Source organism: Sphaerodactylus townsendi, unplaced genomic scaffold (genome assembly GCF_021028975.2).
Source record: "Sphaerodactylus townsendi isolate TG3544 unplaced genomic scaffold, MPM_Stown_v2.3 scaffold_49, whole genome shotgun sequence".
Lineage (NCBI taxonomy): Eukaryota > Metazoa > Chordata > Lepidosauria > Squamata > Sphaerodactylidae > Sphaerodactylus > Sphaerodactylus townsendi.
The window spans coordinates 40,196-56,769 of record NW_025950682.1 but is presented as its reverse complement, the minus strand read 5'-3'; the positions used below and the strand labels follow the sequence as shown (position 1 = coordinate 56,769).

General features: G+C 51.1%; 1 protein-coding gene across 1 annotated transcript; it reads left to right on the top strand.

The window, feature by feature from the left end:
• The first annotated feature begins 6 nt into the window (after window positions 1-6).
• Window positions 7-10,778, top strand: MYD88 (MYD88 innate immune signal transduction adaptor). The gene is given in 6 exon segments (XM_048483050.1): window positions 7-396; window positions 3,123-3,232; window positions 3,234-3,255; window positions 5,205-5,385; window positions 6,637-6,728; window positions 9,733-10,778. Coding segments are annotated over 6 exon segments (861 nt in total). The 5' UTR covers window positions 7-62; the 3' UTR covers window positions 9,855-10,778.
• The last annotated feature ends 5,796 nt before the right edge of the window (window positions 10,779-16,574 follow it).

Below are 16,574 nucleotides of genomic sequence, written 5' to 3'. Positions count from 1 at the left end.
CTCCCCTGGCGCCCAAGGCGGGGCCGGAGAAGAGCCTCGGCGGCGGCGGCGGCGGCGGGGCCATGGCGGAGGAGGGGGCGGCGGCGGCCGAGGCGGGGGGCCCCGCGTGGGCGTCGGGGGTGCCGCTGTCGGCGCTGAACGTGTCCGTGCGGCGGCGCCTGGGGCTGTTCCTGGACCCGCGGGCGGCGGTGGCGGCGGACTGGGCGGCGCTGGCCGAGCGGCTGGGCTACGAGTACCTGGAGATCCGGCGCCTGGAGGCCCAGCCCAGCCCCACCGCCCGCCTGCTGGCCGAGTGGCCCTCCCGGTACCCGGGCCAAGCCTCCGTGGGCCGCCTGCTGGAGCTCCTGCGCGCCCTCCAGCGCCACGACGCCCTCCACGACCTGACGCCCAGCATAGGTGAGCGCCTCCAGGCGACGGCTCCACCGGTGGGACTGATGCCTGCCGACAGTCAGTTCCCTGGGCAGGGGCGGTTCAGGCCGGGAGCCGCCTTGGGGAGGAGGGTTTGCTCCCGAGGAAACCGCGCGGCATGGCCATGCGCTGCACGGAAACTCCGGCAGCCATTAGGGTTCCTTTCTGGTACGACGGCCCTGCGAGGCAGACCAGCGCGTCGTTATCCTCACTGCGGACGGGGCGGAGGCTGGATGGTATCCTCGTGAGCACGGAGTGGCCCCCTTCCCTGGCTCAGTCCCTGCAACGCCCTGGCATCTCCTTGGCCCATGCGCTCCCCCCCCTTTCCATCGCCTCTGCTAACATCCACGCCTGGTTGGAGAAGGGGCTTCTTCGCCCCTTCTTTGCTCCTTCTCCTGGCTGCAAGGTGGGTCAGTTGCAGGTTAGGGGCGTCCTTGGGCAGGCTGTGCCCTCCTGCCCCCAAGCCCTCCCAGCACCTGTGATCCCCTACCAGTGCTGGAAAGCTGGGCGCAGGGGTGCGGCAGGGGAGATGGACGGTCTGTGGTGGGAGACCCCACTACCAGCAGCAGCCGCCCTGGGTCCTAGCTGCTGCCCCAATTCTGGGCATCCCAACACGCGCCTTGACTACGCACGTGGCTCGTTCTCTTACCAGGGGTCGGGAACCTTTTAGACTCAAAGAGCCATTTGGGCCCATTTTCCCCGGAAAAGAAAATTCATGGAGCCGCACCCTGGGGGGGGGGATTCCCCTTCCTTCTCTCCCCCCCCCCCCTCTGTGGGGAGCCGGACGGCCAGGCCCAGCGGAGGCGGCTTTCTTCTCTCTCCCTGGGAGGCGGCAGCACGGGCCACTTTTTTTCTCTTAGGCGGTGGCTGCTTGGGCAGCACGGCGCTGTTTCTCTTGAGGCGGTGGCTGAGCTGGCTTTCTTCTCTTTGGGGTGGCCGGCGGTGAGGAGGCTGCTTTCTTCTCTTCCCCCGGGGGGGGGGGCTGGTGGCGGCGCGGAGGGCGGCTTTTTTCTCTCTTAGGCCGGCGGTGGCCTTGAGGCCGCTTTCTTCTCTCGGGGGGGGGGGTGGCGGCGGCGCGGAGGCCGCTTTCTTCTCTCGGGGGGGGGTGGCGGCGGCGCGGAGGCCGCTTTCTTCTCTCCCCCCGTCGGGACGGCGGCACGGCGGCAGTCTCTGCGCGGGGGAAGGGGGCGGAATCCCACGCTGCCCAGGAAGGGGCGTGGAGCCGCACCACAGGCTCTAAAGAGCCGTTTGCGGCTCGCGAGCCGCAGGTTCCCGACCCCTGTCTTACACCAAGGGGACCCAGCACTTCCTTCGCGGAAGCTTTTTCACAGGCTTCTCATCACAAGAGAACACTTGCTTTCGTCCACCTCCTCCACAAAGAGACGCAATCAGCCCCTTTCTCCCTCCCTCCCTCTCTCTCTCTCTCTCTTTCCTCCTCTCCTTCCTCTTTCCCTCTAGTCTTCTCTCTCCTCTGGTTCCTCAAAACATTGTTTTGCAATTTTAATTTTTTCCCAGTGATAACAGAGAACGGAAAAGAACCGTAAGGCCGTATAATAAAACCATGAAGAAATAACAGATCTTTTCTAACATACCGTTCGATGTTAGAAGCAGTGGCATAGGAGTTCATGTATCTAATCTGGAGGAACCGGGTTTGATTCCCAGCTTCTGCGTGAGCTGTGGAGGCTTATCTGGGGAATTCAGATTCGCCTGTGCACTCCCACACAAGCCAGTTGGGTGACCTTGGGCTAGTCTCAGCCTCACCTTCCTCACAGGCAGAGGTGGGATCCAGCAGGTTCTCACAGGTTCCCGAGAGTAGGTTACTAATTATTTGTGTGTGCCGAGAGGGGGCTACTAATGGGTGATTTTGCCACGTGATTTTTGCCTTAGTTACGCCCCTCCTCTCAGCAGTAGCGCGCAGAACTTGAAGCAGTCTAGCAGGAGGTGCACCGGCGTGCGTGGCAGCCTCGCCACCTGCGTGCATTACGTTTCCCGCCCAAGGACCGGCACTGTGGCTGCATCTGCTTGCGCACAGCCCGCCCAGGAGATGCCACGCCCCCGGAATGCCGGCCGCGCCCCTGTCGGAGCCGTAGCTTAGCCCCATTGGTAAACGCTACGCCATGCAGTTTGAATCCCACCACCACTTGGGAACCTGTTGCTGCAATTTTTTGGATCCACCACTGCTCCGCGCAGGGGGTGTTTGTTGTATGTGTGAGGGGGGAAGGGCAAAGGGAGATTGTCAGCCCCTTTGAGTCTCCTGCAGGAGAGAAGGGGATAGAAATCCAAACTCTTCTTCTTCTTCTAAACATGAGAGAGCTAACATTTATATATAAACAAGGTTCATTAAACCAAATGTGTTAATGCAAAATGAACATTGTGATAGGATGGCCATCAGTAGTTACTGGTCAAAACTCTGTATATCTTGAATTTAGTATGCCTCTGATCTGATCTTAGAGAGAGTTTCTGCTCCTCTGACAGTATGTTTAATGCGGGATCCAGGGACCAGCTACGAGAGGTGCTGGAGGGACTCGTTTTGGGGAGAGAGTGTTGTGAAGTTAGCTTTTGGGGTGTCGGCACAGAGGCTGTTGCCAGAGAAATTGACTTGCGCCCTGATTTTTCCCAGGGATACTTCCTGTGGAAGCACCTCTAATGTCAACGCAAGCCTTTTCAGACATGGCTTTCTCTCTTTCTGTTTGTTTAATACGCCACTCGTGCAGAAGAGGATTGTAAGAAGTACCTGGAGAGAAAACGGCAGGAGGCTGAGCGGCCGGTTCAAGTCCCAGCGGTGGACAGCAGCGAACTGAGGACGCTAGAGCACAAGAACCTCCACGCATAAAGGCGATCCCTTAGGTGCGAGAAGACTGCAGAGATATGTCACAATGCAGGGTGACCGGTTTGGGTTGAGGGCTCTGTAAGGAAAACATAACAAGGCCCTTTTTCTGTTTCCTGTGCCTAGAGTAGAAGAAGAAGAAGAAGAGTTTGGATTTCTATCCCCCCTTTCTCTCCTGCAGGAGACTCAAAGGGGCTGAAAATCTCCTTGCCCTTCCCCCCTCACAACAAACACCCTGCGAGGTGGGTGGGGCTGAGAGAGCTCCGAGAAGCTGGGACTAGCCCAAGGTCACCCAGCTGGCGTGTATGGGAGTGTACAGGCTAATCTGAATTCCCCAGATAAGCCTCCACAGCTCAGGCGGCAGAGCGGGAAATCAAACCCGGTTCCTCCAGATTAGATACACGAGCTCTTAACCTCCTGCGCCACTGCTGCCACTGTAGCCGCCTTCTTTCTTTGGCAGGGTTCCTGCGCCTTCAAAAGCTGCTTGGGCCCATTCAGCAGGTGATGCTTCTGCCTCCAGTTGCATCTACATGCAGGGCATCGGGCAGGATTAAGCCAATGTTATAAAGGGCTAGGTAGGCACTAGGACCCGGTCGGAGCACTCTACAGCGTGGTGTAGCGGTTAAGAGCAGGTGGATTCTAATCTGGAGAACTGGGTTTGATTCCCCACTCCTCCACCCGAGTAGCAGAGGCTTATCCGGTGAACCAGATGTGTGCAGTGGAACGACAACTCTCCCGCCACCTTCTGCAGTCTTCTCTGTCCTCTGAAATTGGGCCTCCTTGAGTCAGTGAACACCCCTACTCCCCCTGAATACCACAAGGGTTGATGGGAGGGCTGCATTGAAAACAAGGAATTGGCAAAAATGGGTCCCCCCTTTCAGTGGTGGGCTCCAAAAATTTTAGTAGCAGGTTCCCATGGTGGTGGGATTCAAGGCAATTAATTAGCGCCAATGGAGACTGGCCCGGGGAACGCGATAGAGGTAATGTGTAGGCATACCGGGTGAGGAGCGTTAATAGATTTCTCTGTTACTGCCAAAAACTCTTGCACTATTAAAAAAAAGTTCCTAATTTCCAGCTGATATCTTTCTGTCCATGAATTTAAACTCTCATTGTAGCAAGTCCTGCTTATCTACTGCCAGCAGAAACAACAAATACTTCCTCCCTCTGAATTGACTGGCTGTCAAATTAGCTTAATACTTTCAAATGCTTAATTTTGTTTCTAGAAATCAAAGGAAGGATACTTTCCTTAAACAAGGAACTTTACCCTTCTTCTTCAACATATTTTTAAAACTGCCCAACAGGGAGAATTATCCCGTTTTCTACCTTCGCTAACCAGCCACGTAGGAAACAACAGGACTTCATGATTTTTGGACCTAATGGGATTTCTAACAGAAAAGCGGACCCAATTAGTAACCCCCTCTCGGCACACACAAATAATTAGTAACCCACTCTCGGGAACTGGTGAGAACCTGCTGGATCCCACCTCTGCCCCCTTTCCATAAGGCTTGCGCAGACGGGAAGAGAGGATGAGATCCTTTGCAACTGCACTGCAGTGTAGGACACTGTAGATAGAGCCAGGACAAGTTGTACTTTTGGGAAAGAGTGAGTCTTGTAAAGATGGCGGGGAAGGAGAAAGTAGACAGCAGAGGTGGTTCCGGGCGGTTTTTGCGTGGAATGCAGCTAAAGATTCTTTTGGAAATCAGATGCTGTTTGGCTGATATTGGTTGTAGCCAAGGAGGCCTTGTGAAGAGCCCCCAGTCTGGTTTCCTGGGGTGAATAATTATCAGTTCTTGGTAACCCAACATGGAAGGTTTCCTTTTGGGGTGATTATTAACAGCCAGCATAGCTATGTGCTCGGCAATTGCAAGCGGTGGGTCTAGCAACTTCTCTCCATAGGATGGCTTCAGCGAGGCTCTCTTGCAATGTTCCTCCCCCCACATTTGTTTTTTTATTTTTGTCTCCTTTGCAGGGCAGAAGCCAGAGCTGTTTGACGCCTTCATTTGTTACTGCCAGCAGGATATTGAGTTTGTGCAAGAGATGATCCACGAACTGGAGCACACGAACTACAAGCTGAAACTCTGCGTCTTCGATCGGGATGTTCTTCCGGGATCGTGCGTGTGGACCATCACCAGTGAGCTAATAGAGAAACGGTGAGTGACGGAAGCCGGGTAGGAGACGTCCGGGTGAATGAAAGGATGCCTGGATTGTAGCAATCAAAATATTAGTGCTACTTTTATAAAACTGGAAGAGGTGGTTGGGGAAGAAGAGAACAAGAGTTTGGATTGCAAACTCTATGCTGGGGATCATTAGGAAAGGAATTGAGAATAAAACTGCAAAGATTGTCATGCCCTTATATATAAAGCCATTGAGATGCTGACCGCTGCTTGGAGTACTGTGTGTTCAGTTCTAATTAGCCGCATCTCAAAAAGGATATTGAGGGAGATAGAAAGAAGTGCAGAGAAGGGCAACGAGGATGATTGAGGGACTGGAGCACCTTCCCTATGAGGAGAGGCTGCAGCGTTTGGGACTCTTTAGTTTGGAGAGGAGACGTCTGAGGGGGGATATGATTGAAGTCTATAAAATTGTATGTGCATGTAGAACAGAAAATGTTGACAGAGAGAAATTTTTCTCTCTTTCTCACAATACTAGAACCAGGGGGCATATGCTGCCACAGGAGGTGGTGATGGCCACTAACCTGGATAGCTTTAAAAAGGGCTTGAACAGATTTATGGAGGAGAAGTCGATCTATGGCTACCAATCTTGATCCTCTTTGATCTGAGATTGCAAAGGCCTTAACAGACCAGGTGCTCAGGAGCAACAGCCTCAGAAGGCCATTGCTTTCACCTCCTGCATGTGAGCTCCCAAAGGCACCTGGTGGGCCACTGCGAGTAGCAGAGAGCTGGACTAGATGGACTCTGGTCTCATCCAGCTGGCTTGTTCTTATGGATTTATACCCCACCTTTCTCTCCTGTAAGGAGACTTACAAGCTCCTTCCCCTTCCTCTCCCCACAACAGATACCTTGTGAGGCCAGTGGGGCTGAGAGTGCTCTGAGAGAACTGTGAGTAGCCCAAGGTCACCCAACACATGCGAGCTGGGTGACCCTGGGTTAATCACAGTTCTTTGGACCTCTCTCAGCCCCACTACCTCCTGGGGTGTTTGCTAATGATGTGGGGAAAGGAGATTGTAAACCACAGAGTCTCCTTACAGGAGAGAAAGGGGGGATATAAATCCAAACTCTTCTTCCTTATTCCCTGGACCACACTCCAGAGCCTCAGAGCGGCCCAGCCCCTGATCAGGTTTGTCTGAGGCCCATGTTTGGGTGGTCACGTCTTTCACTGCCTTCTCTTTGACAACTGACCCAGTTAAAAGTTCTCTGATTTCCTCCTCTGCCAAACTGCAGGTGCCGGAGGATGGTGGTCGTCATTTCAGATGATTACCTCGACAGCGAAGCGTGTGATTTCCAGACCAAGTTTGCCCTCAGCCTGTCTCCTGGTAAGAACATAAAAATGCCAGGAATGCACCCGTACTATGGACGGGGTTTCCATGGAGCACTGTGTACTCAGGTGTGGGATCCAAAAAATTTAGCTAACAAGGTTCCCACTTGGTAGGTAGGATTCAAACTGTAAATATAAGCCTTGAATGGGGCTGAAAGCCACGGGGAGCCGCGGCGGGGAAGCGTGGCGGAGCATTCTAGAGGAGCAGAGGCATTCCTGGGCGGGGCACAGCAGCAGGGCAGCAGCCGCTCATGGTGAGTCTTTGTTGAGAAGCGAGATGCACACAGAGAGCGCGAGCTGCCACGCACGCCGGTACACCCTCCTATAGAGCTGCTTGAAGTTCTGCGCGCTACTGCTGAGAGGAGGGGCGTGGCTAAAGGCCAAAAAATCACGTGCGCCGAAATCACAGTGGCCAACCCCCCCTCTCGGCTTTAGAAATAGTTAGTAACCTTCTCTAGAGAACCTGTAGGGAGCTGCTGGGTCCCCACCTCTGTAGTAGCCCTCCTGGGAGACCTGGTAGACATGTACTTTAACCTGCTCCAGTCCACTCATGCAGAACTCTGCAGCATGTTAATATTGGTGTAACACATACTTTAACCCCTAGCGCCATAATTCCATTGCAGGTATTACTATCGTTCCGTGTTTATGAACGAGCTTGCATCAGCTAGGGAAAGAGCATGTTGGCGTGTGCAGTGTTTCAAATTCAAACCATCTTGGCATGTACCGTGTTCTGAATTCAATTCCTAGCATCAAGCAGGAATCTCCCACATTACAGACCTATGTAAAATCTTTGGGAATTCTGACACCATTCTTGATAGAAGTAGACCACAAAATGGCGCTGCCCAAGGAAATTAGAATTGCTTCCACAAAATATTTTGAAACTTCTGAGTTATTGACTATGAGGACATGAGTGTGAGTCATCAAGAGACTGGAGGGGCATATTTTCAGAGGTGCCCCTAAGTGTACCGTAGTTGTCATTTGGGTATCAGGGCTGTTAGAGACTCCGCTGTGGCCTTTGGGCTAAAAAAATCACCTACCTTTTGTTCTGTTATTATTTATTAATTATTTATTCAATTTGTATGCCATCCTTCCTGTTGCTGGCTCGTGGCGGCTTCTGATACGCGATAAATAATAATAAAACCATATAGTTCAAGCTTGTTTCCATAACTTGCCCTCTGGTTGGCATTCGGCTAAATTAGACAGCCTATAGTACACTAATTTCCTGTACTTAATAACATCCAGGAAGTCCAAAAAAGTGTGTGTGGGGGGGGGGGAAGATGGAGAAAAGGGAGGCCATTAAATGGTTTCAGGCATTCCGAGCAACAAACCAGAAAGCACCAGTGGAACAATTCTGTCTGCCCCAGACCCTGTAGAATTGCCTGGAATACCGCAGATTTCACTAGACAGAATGTTTCACCAAGATATAAAAGATTTCAGAACCAAGATTCCCTGGCCCTAGTTGAAGCCAGCTGGACATCTTTTGGGCCAGGGATCGCCAGTTGATGGGTGGCCATTCGCTGACACGCAGCGATCAGGAGACATCACGTTCTAGATGACACACAGCACCCCCACTTGCCCATGGTTGTTACACTTTGGAACCGTCTATACCACCTTTCCCACCCCAAATAGGGTTCCCCAAAAGGGCTTTGGCTGATGCATTAGAGAGCGATTCAGAATGGATTTGAAATACTTGCTAATGCAACGAGCGATTCAAATGTAGAATTTGCTGCCAGAGGGGGTGATGTTGCTACAGAACAGACAACTTTAAAAAGGGCTTGGACAGATTTGAGGAGGAGAGGTCTGTCAGAGGCTACTGGCCACAGGGAGTAAAGGCAGCCACCGTGTGAAGAGGCAGTTATCCTCTGAATCCTGGGGTGCTCAGGAACACAGACCTCTATGCCCTTTGGGTAGGGGCCCCTCCACTTAATAATGGGTTGGCCACTGTGAGCGGCAAGATGCTGGAGCTGGAACGGGCCCCTCACTAGTCTGAGCCAGCAGGGCTCTTCTGAGGTTCTAGGCCTCAATCTCTATGCTCTATTGTTGGATGTCCAGAGGGATGCCAGTTTGGCCACTGTGTGAGATGGGTTGCTGGGCTAGGTGGTCTGACCCAGCAGGGCACTTCTTATCAAGATGAGTTTGGATTTATACCCCCCCCCCTTTCCCTCCAGTAAGGAGACTCGAAGGGGCTTGCAAACTCTTTTCCCTTCCTCTCCGCACAACAGACACTTTGTGATCCAGGTGGGGCTGAGAGGAGTTCTGAGAAAACTGTGGCTAGGTAGGGATGTGGCAGCAGGTTTCACATGTGTGGGGAACTGGGGAAATAAATCGGATTCACCAGATAAGAGTCCACTGCTCAGATGGAGGAGTGGGAATCAAATCCAGTTCTCAGTATTAGAGTCCACCTGCTCTTAATCACTATGCCACACTGTATCCTCTTATGCAAAGGGTTTGGGGAAATTATGTCCCCTCCCCCCACTGTTGTTCTTATATACACAAGATCCAGTGGTGGTACATGAATTCTTAAGCCACCAGGTGCCAGAGAATTGCTTACTCAGAGCCCTCTCTGTGGGCAAATTGCGCACACACACAAGGTTTATCCTTCAGGGGAGTTCATCATGTGGCCAGCAGGGGCAGAAAATCACACCCCACACACATACAGAGGCTGGCCTGGAATGCGATCTTTGCACCAGGGAGTGAGCTCGAAGTTTGTAGCGTTGGGGCTCGCTGGTGAGTAAACCCTCCTAGGGTGCTGATTCACCCATTGGAAGCGTTGCACGGTTGCTTCAGCAAGCTTACTCCTGGGTAGCGTGCACCTTGGAGCGAGCCGTTTTTTCTAAACTGAAATCACCAATTATTCAGGTTAAATTGCCGTGTTGGCAGCTTTGGCAATATTAAATAAAGTGGAGTTTTAGGTTTGCAGTTTGGGGAATAATCTCGAAATGGATTGCGCCATCACTTTTCTAGATCCTGTTCCCATGGCCCCGAAGCACTTTCTCATTCAGGGGCTCGTATGAAGCGGCTTATTCCGGTGAAGTGCAGGACGATGGCGAAGCAGTTCCCGAGCATTTTGAAGTTCATCACAGTCTGCGACTACACCAACCCGCACACCCAGAAATGGTTTTAGATGCGGCCAGCCAAATCTATCTTGCTCCACATGATTGTTCCGAAACTGGCAGGATGGAAGCTTTAGGAGGGAGGGTACGTGGGTCCCCCATCCCTCTGCGACCTTTGGCAGGAAAGATACCAGCTTGTGCTGAATTTACGTCCCCGCATCGACTGTCAGTCTCTCTCAATGCCTGACCAGCTCAGAACAGGATGTCTAGGAAATAATCGCTCTCCTCGTAAAACCTGGGATGCTTATGTCTGCATTCGTACACCATGCGGCCTTTACCAGCTGGGGTTTCATTTGAGTAAGAGAACGTTAAACGGCTGCAGCAAGTGGAACATCCCTTAGATTCTGTAAGGTTCTGGGCGGCATCTCTTTCCAAAGAGCACAGAAATGCTCTTTACCGACCTGCACCTTCTGTTTGGGCAGACCTGCCGTTCTCTGTGTTGCAACTGTGAATTCCAGCAGCAGAAACATCCCCTTGGCCTGCGAGGGTCCCAATCTGAACACTTAAGAGCTGCCAGCGCACAAATGATGGAAAAGGAATATGCCGGTGTGAATAGACAAACCTCCCGATTCTGGACTTGCCGGCAAGGGGGTCGAACGTTTCTGGGCAGGTCGCGAAATTTGTATTACCCATCACTTGCTGTATACACAAGTCTTCTGTGTTTGAATGAGTTTCCTCACTGATCCCAGAATGATAATCGCTATTGCGAGCGTCTGGCTATTAAAATGCGCCCTCTTTGGCCTTGCTGACTCTACACTGTGAATCCACCCAGGGGTTATTTTGCGTTGGCAAAGGATCACACTTACAAGCTTTGTGTTTAGCCAAAAATGTGCCTTGTGAAGTGTTGGGGCTTTCTCCTCAGTCCCTCGGTTGTCATAGCCAAGCTGCAGTTTGTGTATTTGAATCCGGGCTTCACCGTTTGGCTCGCTGTCTCTATGCTCCGCCAACCGCCGCTACAGATCGAAATCAGAACCAGAATGTCTAAGTAATAGCATAATCCCTCGCTGTCCTCTGGAGATCAAATTACCTCATTTGCATATTTGTGACTTCAGCTGCAGGAGAGGTGCCGGGATTTTCTCCAGATCCCTTCATTTCCGCCCCGAAACAGGACGCCGCATTCAAGAACTCATGCTCCTGAAGCCACAGAGTTCGATCCTGGAGGAAGTCGGTTTCGATGCTTTCTACCGTGAGCTTTCCCCGAAAATAAGGCAAGTGCGCTTATATGAATTTTATGCTCCCAAGAGATGCGCTGTATGTCTGACGGCTGGGATGTCTTCTTCTTTCTGTCATTTCTGTTCGTCGGGCATGCTTTAAGAATAAAGAGCTTTTCTTCGCATTCGCACTTTCGGGATGCGCTATATTGCGCTTCAACTGAAGCCTCTACTACGTCTTATTTTCCAGGGGATGTCTTGTTTTCTGTGTTCTGTTAATTACCGTGGGCATGCTTCCAAACCGAAAACTTTTGCTGTATCGCTTTACTTCGGGGATGCCTTATAAACTACCGCTTCAAACCGAAACCTCTACCTAACGTGTTATTTTCCGGGGATGTACTTATTTTTCATGTGTTCTATTGCGTGGTATGCTTCCAAACCAGCAAAGCTTTACTCGATCTTACTTTTCGGGATTACCTTATGTTACGCACTTCAAAGCCAAAGGCCTCTGCTAAATCTTATTTTCAGGGGATCTCTTATTTTCTGTGTTCAGTTAAACCGGGCGTACTTCCGACCAAAACTTTGCACCTTTCACGTCTTACTTCGGAGGATTACCTTATATTTGGCCCACTTCAATACAAAACCTCTACTCAATCTGTTTTCAGAGGGATGTCGTACCTGTATTTCCATTAAGATAGGGCATGCTTCCAAAATAAAAGAAACTTTATATATCTTACTTCCGGGGATGCACCTTATATTTAGCGCTTCAATAAAAGGAAACCTCTACTCGATCTTATTTTCAGGGGATGTCTTATTTTTTCTATGTTCTGTTACGTCGGACATGCTTCCAAACAAAAGGCTGCTATGTCTTGCACTTCGGGGATTACGCCTTATATTTAGCTAATACAGAAGCCTCTACTATATCTTATTTACCTTCAGGGGATATGCTTATTTTTCTGTATTTCTGTTAAATCCGGGCATGGACGTAAACGACAAAAACTTTGCTCGATCTTACTTTACGGGGGATGCCTTATATTTCGCACTTAAACAAAACCTCTACTATATCTTATTACGGAGGATGTATACATAATCGAGGAAACGGGGTAGCTCAAGGTTGGCTCTATTCCATCCTTCGAAGATTAGTAGAGCTAGGTACCGGCTTACTGGGGCAAAATTATAGCCTTCAGTTAGGGGAAGGCGATGCTTAAGCTCTTGTCTGCATTACATAGCCTGATGTGACGGCACCCCGTGAATCAGTAATGACCCTTACCTTTTTACCCTTGTTTTTCATTTGTTCTGCCCGTGGACCGGGGAAAACCCTGCAGGCAAACAATTTGAGTCTCACATGCTCTTGGCATAGTCAGTCCCAAATGTAAGCCGAGAATCCTGGTCTGGAAGGAAGTGTGTGGCGTGCAGTGGAGACCTACCGGTGCTTCCCCTATGCCCTTTGGTTGTGTTTTGCGAGTGGGAGAAGGGACCGCTGCCCATCAAATACAATCTCCATTCTCCTCTTGAACAGGAAGTGACCAGCAGCTCATGGAACGATCCAAACCACAGCTCTGGAACGAGATCTTTACAGTTATCCCTTCCGCACTGTGGGGGTTAGGAGTGCGGCACCCCCCGCAATCTGGAAATCCATGTAAAACATTTTGGCCTGCTGAGGAGAAGTCTGATTTTTTTCTTTTGTTAATTTTTTAAAAAAAAGAAATGGTATATTTGTGATATTAGAAGAAGAGGAGAAGGAGGAGTTGGATTTATATCCCCCCTTTCTCTCCTGTAGGAGACTCAAAGGGGCTGACAATCTCCTTTCCCTTCCCCCCCTTACAACAACAGCTCAAGTGGCAGGCTGGCGAGAGAATCCAAGGCCTGGTTGCCAGATTAGAATTTTTTCTTTCTGGCTTTCCTGCATCACCAAATTAAGTCTATTGATGTTATACAATACTACATGCATTTTTCCTGCATTTCTGAGGTACTAAACTTTTGTGTGTCATCTTCAGGGATTTATGCGTCATCTGCAGCTTCTGCAAAACTCCCCCCCCCCCCAAAAAAATTCCCATTTAATTTCTTATGCTGCCCCACGATATATCAAAACCCTGATGGGGAAAGTCGCAGTGGGGAAGGGGTCACTGTACTGCTTCCGTTTTGGGGAGGTAGATTACCGCTGAGGCTTTCCCAAAACCAGGCAGTGGAGTCAGTGGCCGTAAAAGCGCAGACCGGTCAGTAACAACCGGGAAGGCGGTATGGCCGCCTGCGCTGCTCCCAGCCGATCGATTACCTATCCTACATTTGACCGTCTAGCACGTCGTCAAGGCGCAGGAAGACAGGACAACTGCCATAGCGACCGCTTTCCGGAGTCGCAGGGCGGGGTGTGTGTGTTCCCAGGGCTTGGCAACGCGCCAGATGGTCGCAGGGACGGTAAGTCGATTGGGCAAGGGGGGAGGGATGGCGCCTTCCAGCTGCTGCCGTTCGCATGGCAGCGGCTGAAAGCTGCCGTTTTCCGAAGCCACCGGCTCAGGGAGGCGAGGTGGGAAAATAAGCGGCCAGCGTTAACTGGGGAGGAGCGAGAGCATAGCTCTTGAAGCAGCTTCCTTGCCCATCACCGAACAACTCCCTCAAGACAATGATTTTGCCATCCCCAGAGTTGCTGTAAAAGGCCCGCTTGCGGAAAGGGTGGTGATAGAGATATAACACATTGAAGCCAAATCTGATGTGGAAATCAACATGGCACGTTGTTGGCCAGGAACAGTGGCGCATTGGGACATTTCCCAGTCAGTTGGAGAAGCCCTTCCACCCCATCAACCGGAAACTTTCCCAGTTGCCGGGGACCCAGCACTTCCATTCGCTGGCACAGCTTCAAAGGAAGGAATGGCTGGAAATGTATTTTTAAAAAATAATTGATGACTGTACATGAATTATTTTCCACTTTAGGAATAAAGTTTTTTTTTCCCCCTAAAATTGCCTCTTGTGGTTCAGGAAATGATTTTCAGCTACAGTAAGAAGAAAAAGTTTGTGATCTTGAGGACGCCTTTAGCGTACTGGGAACTATCCCGATTAGGTGAGGTAATATGACAGGAGTCAAGTAGAAATGAATGCAAGCTGAAGCCGCAGCCAACTGCGCTGTCCGGCTTTCCAAAGGAGAACAAAGAAAGAGGATTTAGCCGGTTTTCCGAGGTTGTATGGCACGTGATGCACAGATGCAGGTGATACGTCAGGAGAAAATACTACTGGAACATGGCCATACAACCTGGAAAACCCACAACATCCTTTCTGTCAGGAAGTTTTCCCTGATGTTTAGGTGGAATCTCTTTTCCTTCACCTTGAACCCATTATTCCTGGTCCTAGTCTCTGAAGCAGCAGAAAACAAGCTTGCTCCCTCACCAACATGACATCCCTCCAAATATCTAAACATGGCTACCTATGTCACCTCTTTAACCTCCTCTGTTCAGGCTGCAAACTAAACATGCCCAGCTCCCTAAGTCTTTCCTCGTAGGGCACGGATTCCAGATCTTTTACCATTTTGGTTGTCCTCCTCTGGGCCCGTTCCAGCTTGTCCTTCTTGAATTGTGGTGCCCAGAACTGTACACAATGCTCCAGGTGAGGTCTAACCCATGTACAGTGACCCCAGCAAGGGGCATTTGTGGCAAGTGAACGTATTAGTTTTAAAACAGGCTTATAGTCCTTTTGGTATCAGTGCCCCCTTTTTCATCTTAATGAACAGATATGGTTGCTCTAATTTTAATACTCCTTTTTCCTGAATAGAAACACCAACATGACATCCCTTCAAATATCTAAACAGGGATAGCATGTCACCTCTAACCTTCTCTTCACCAGACTAAACATGCCCAGCTCCCTAAGTCTCTCCTCGTAGGGCAGGGATTCCAGACCTTTGACCATTTTGGTTGCCCTCCTCTGGACCCGTTCCAGCTTTTCGATATCCTTCTTGAATTGCGGATATTGACAAGCTGGAATGGGTTGTGGCATCCCCCCCCCCTCCGCCAGGGCCCTTTGGGCGGTGTGTCCTTCCCTCCTCCCTAAAGTGGGGGTTGGTCTCCCCAGACGCTGACTTTCCCAAATGGCCCAAGGGCCAAGAAACCACCGCGCTCACAAAGGAAAAGCACTTGGTGTCTGGGCAGCTCCTCGCATGCACGCTTCACCCCTCCTCCTAGTACCGTGGTGGCGAACCTTTGGCACTCCAGATGTGGCAGGGGCTGATGGGAATTGTAGTCCATAACATCTGGAGTGCCAAAGGTTTGCCACCACTGCCCTAGTAGGTCTCCTTGCCTCCCTTCCCCTGTCTGGCTTGAGAGTTCACACCCTCTCTCTCTCTCTCCCTTGTTGCTTCACAGGGAGGAGTTTCCAGGGCTTTGTCTCTCCCCGGTGACCTCGCAGGGAGAGGAGTGTACAGCTTGTGTGAACGACTCCCACCCTGCTACTGCACAGGGTGGGGACCAGCTTGAACCGGGGTCTGGGTTCCTCCAAAGGGTCCTGGGCTTCAGGGGTCCTCTCTTCCCTCCTTCCCGCTTCCCACCATTGAGGCTGTCCCGCTTTCCCTTGTCTCTTCCACACCCACCACCCACATTCCTGCTGCTGCTGCTGCAGCTCCAGACTTCGCCCTTTCCCACTTCCCTCTTATATAGACCTTCACTGCCCTCTTCTCGATTTCCCTCTTTCCTCGTCCCAGCCGGGCTTCTCCAGCTCATCTTCAGCTGTATAGGCAGAGCCCAGGCCCTGCCTGGTCTGGGAGCTGCTTCTTCCAGCCCATCTTCCTACAGCTGCCTCAGCTGTGGGCTTGCTGGAGGCCTCAGCCTCCTCTCTTCCCCTGCCTTCCCCTTTGAACAAGGGCCTCTGAGGGCCTCTAAGGCCTTCACCCTCCCTTGCAAGAGGCTCCTCTGCCGCCTCCCCATCTCCCGCAGTGCCAGCTGGTGCGGGACTCCGTGGGGTAAGTCCGGGCACTGCAGCCGAACCCGGACACGGGTCCAGAGGAGGGCAACCAAAATGATAGCCAGGCTCCACCTTGAAATTGGCATCCCTATCCGTTCCGTGGGGGGTGGGTGGGCTTCCATCAGATCTGTAGCATATCCTGCCTCATGCTCTGTGATACATCTAGCTATAAAGTTGGCTACCGTTGCTCTTAAAAGCACCGCACGAGTTTGTTTTTGCACGGTTGCATTTCTCTTTGTCTGTCCTGGATGGACCTCTCCCCCAAGGAGCTATTCATTGGATTTGCAGAAGTTCTCTGTACCAGGCTGAGACCTGGAGTTTCACAGTGTGATCCCCCCCCCCGCCCCAATTTCCTAGCAACGGCGGCTAGCTTTATGCAACTATGTTTATTTATTTATTTATTATTTAAATGTATAGACCGTCCAATCCCCAAGGGGCTCTGGGCGGTGCACAACACTAATCTATATACAATATAAAACCAGGGTCACAATAGTGACCATATACCCTAAAATCCTTTAAAACCATTTAAACAGCGATCAAAAAAACAATAACAATAGTAAAAGCCGTCTCATTAGACCAATTCGCTAAAAACCACCCCCGGACTCCTCCCTGAAATTAACAGTAAATATACAAAAATAA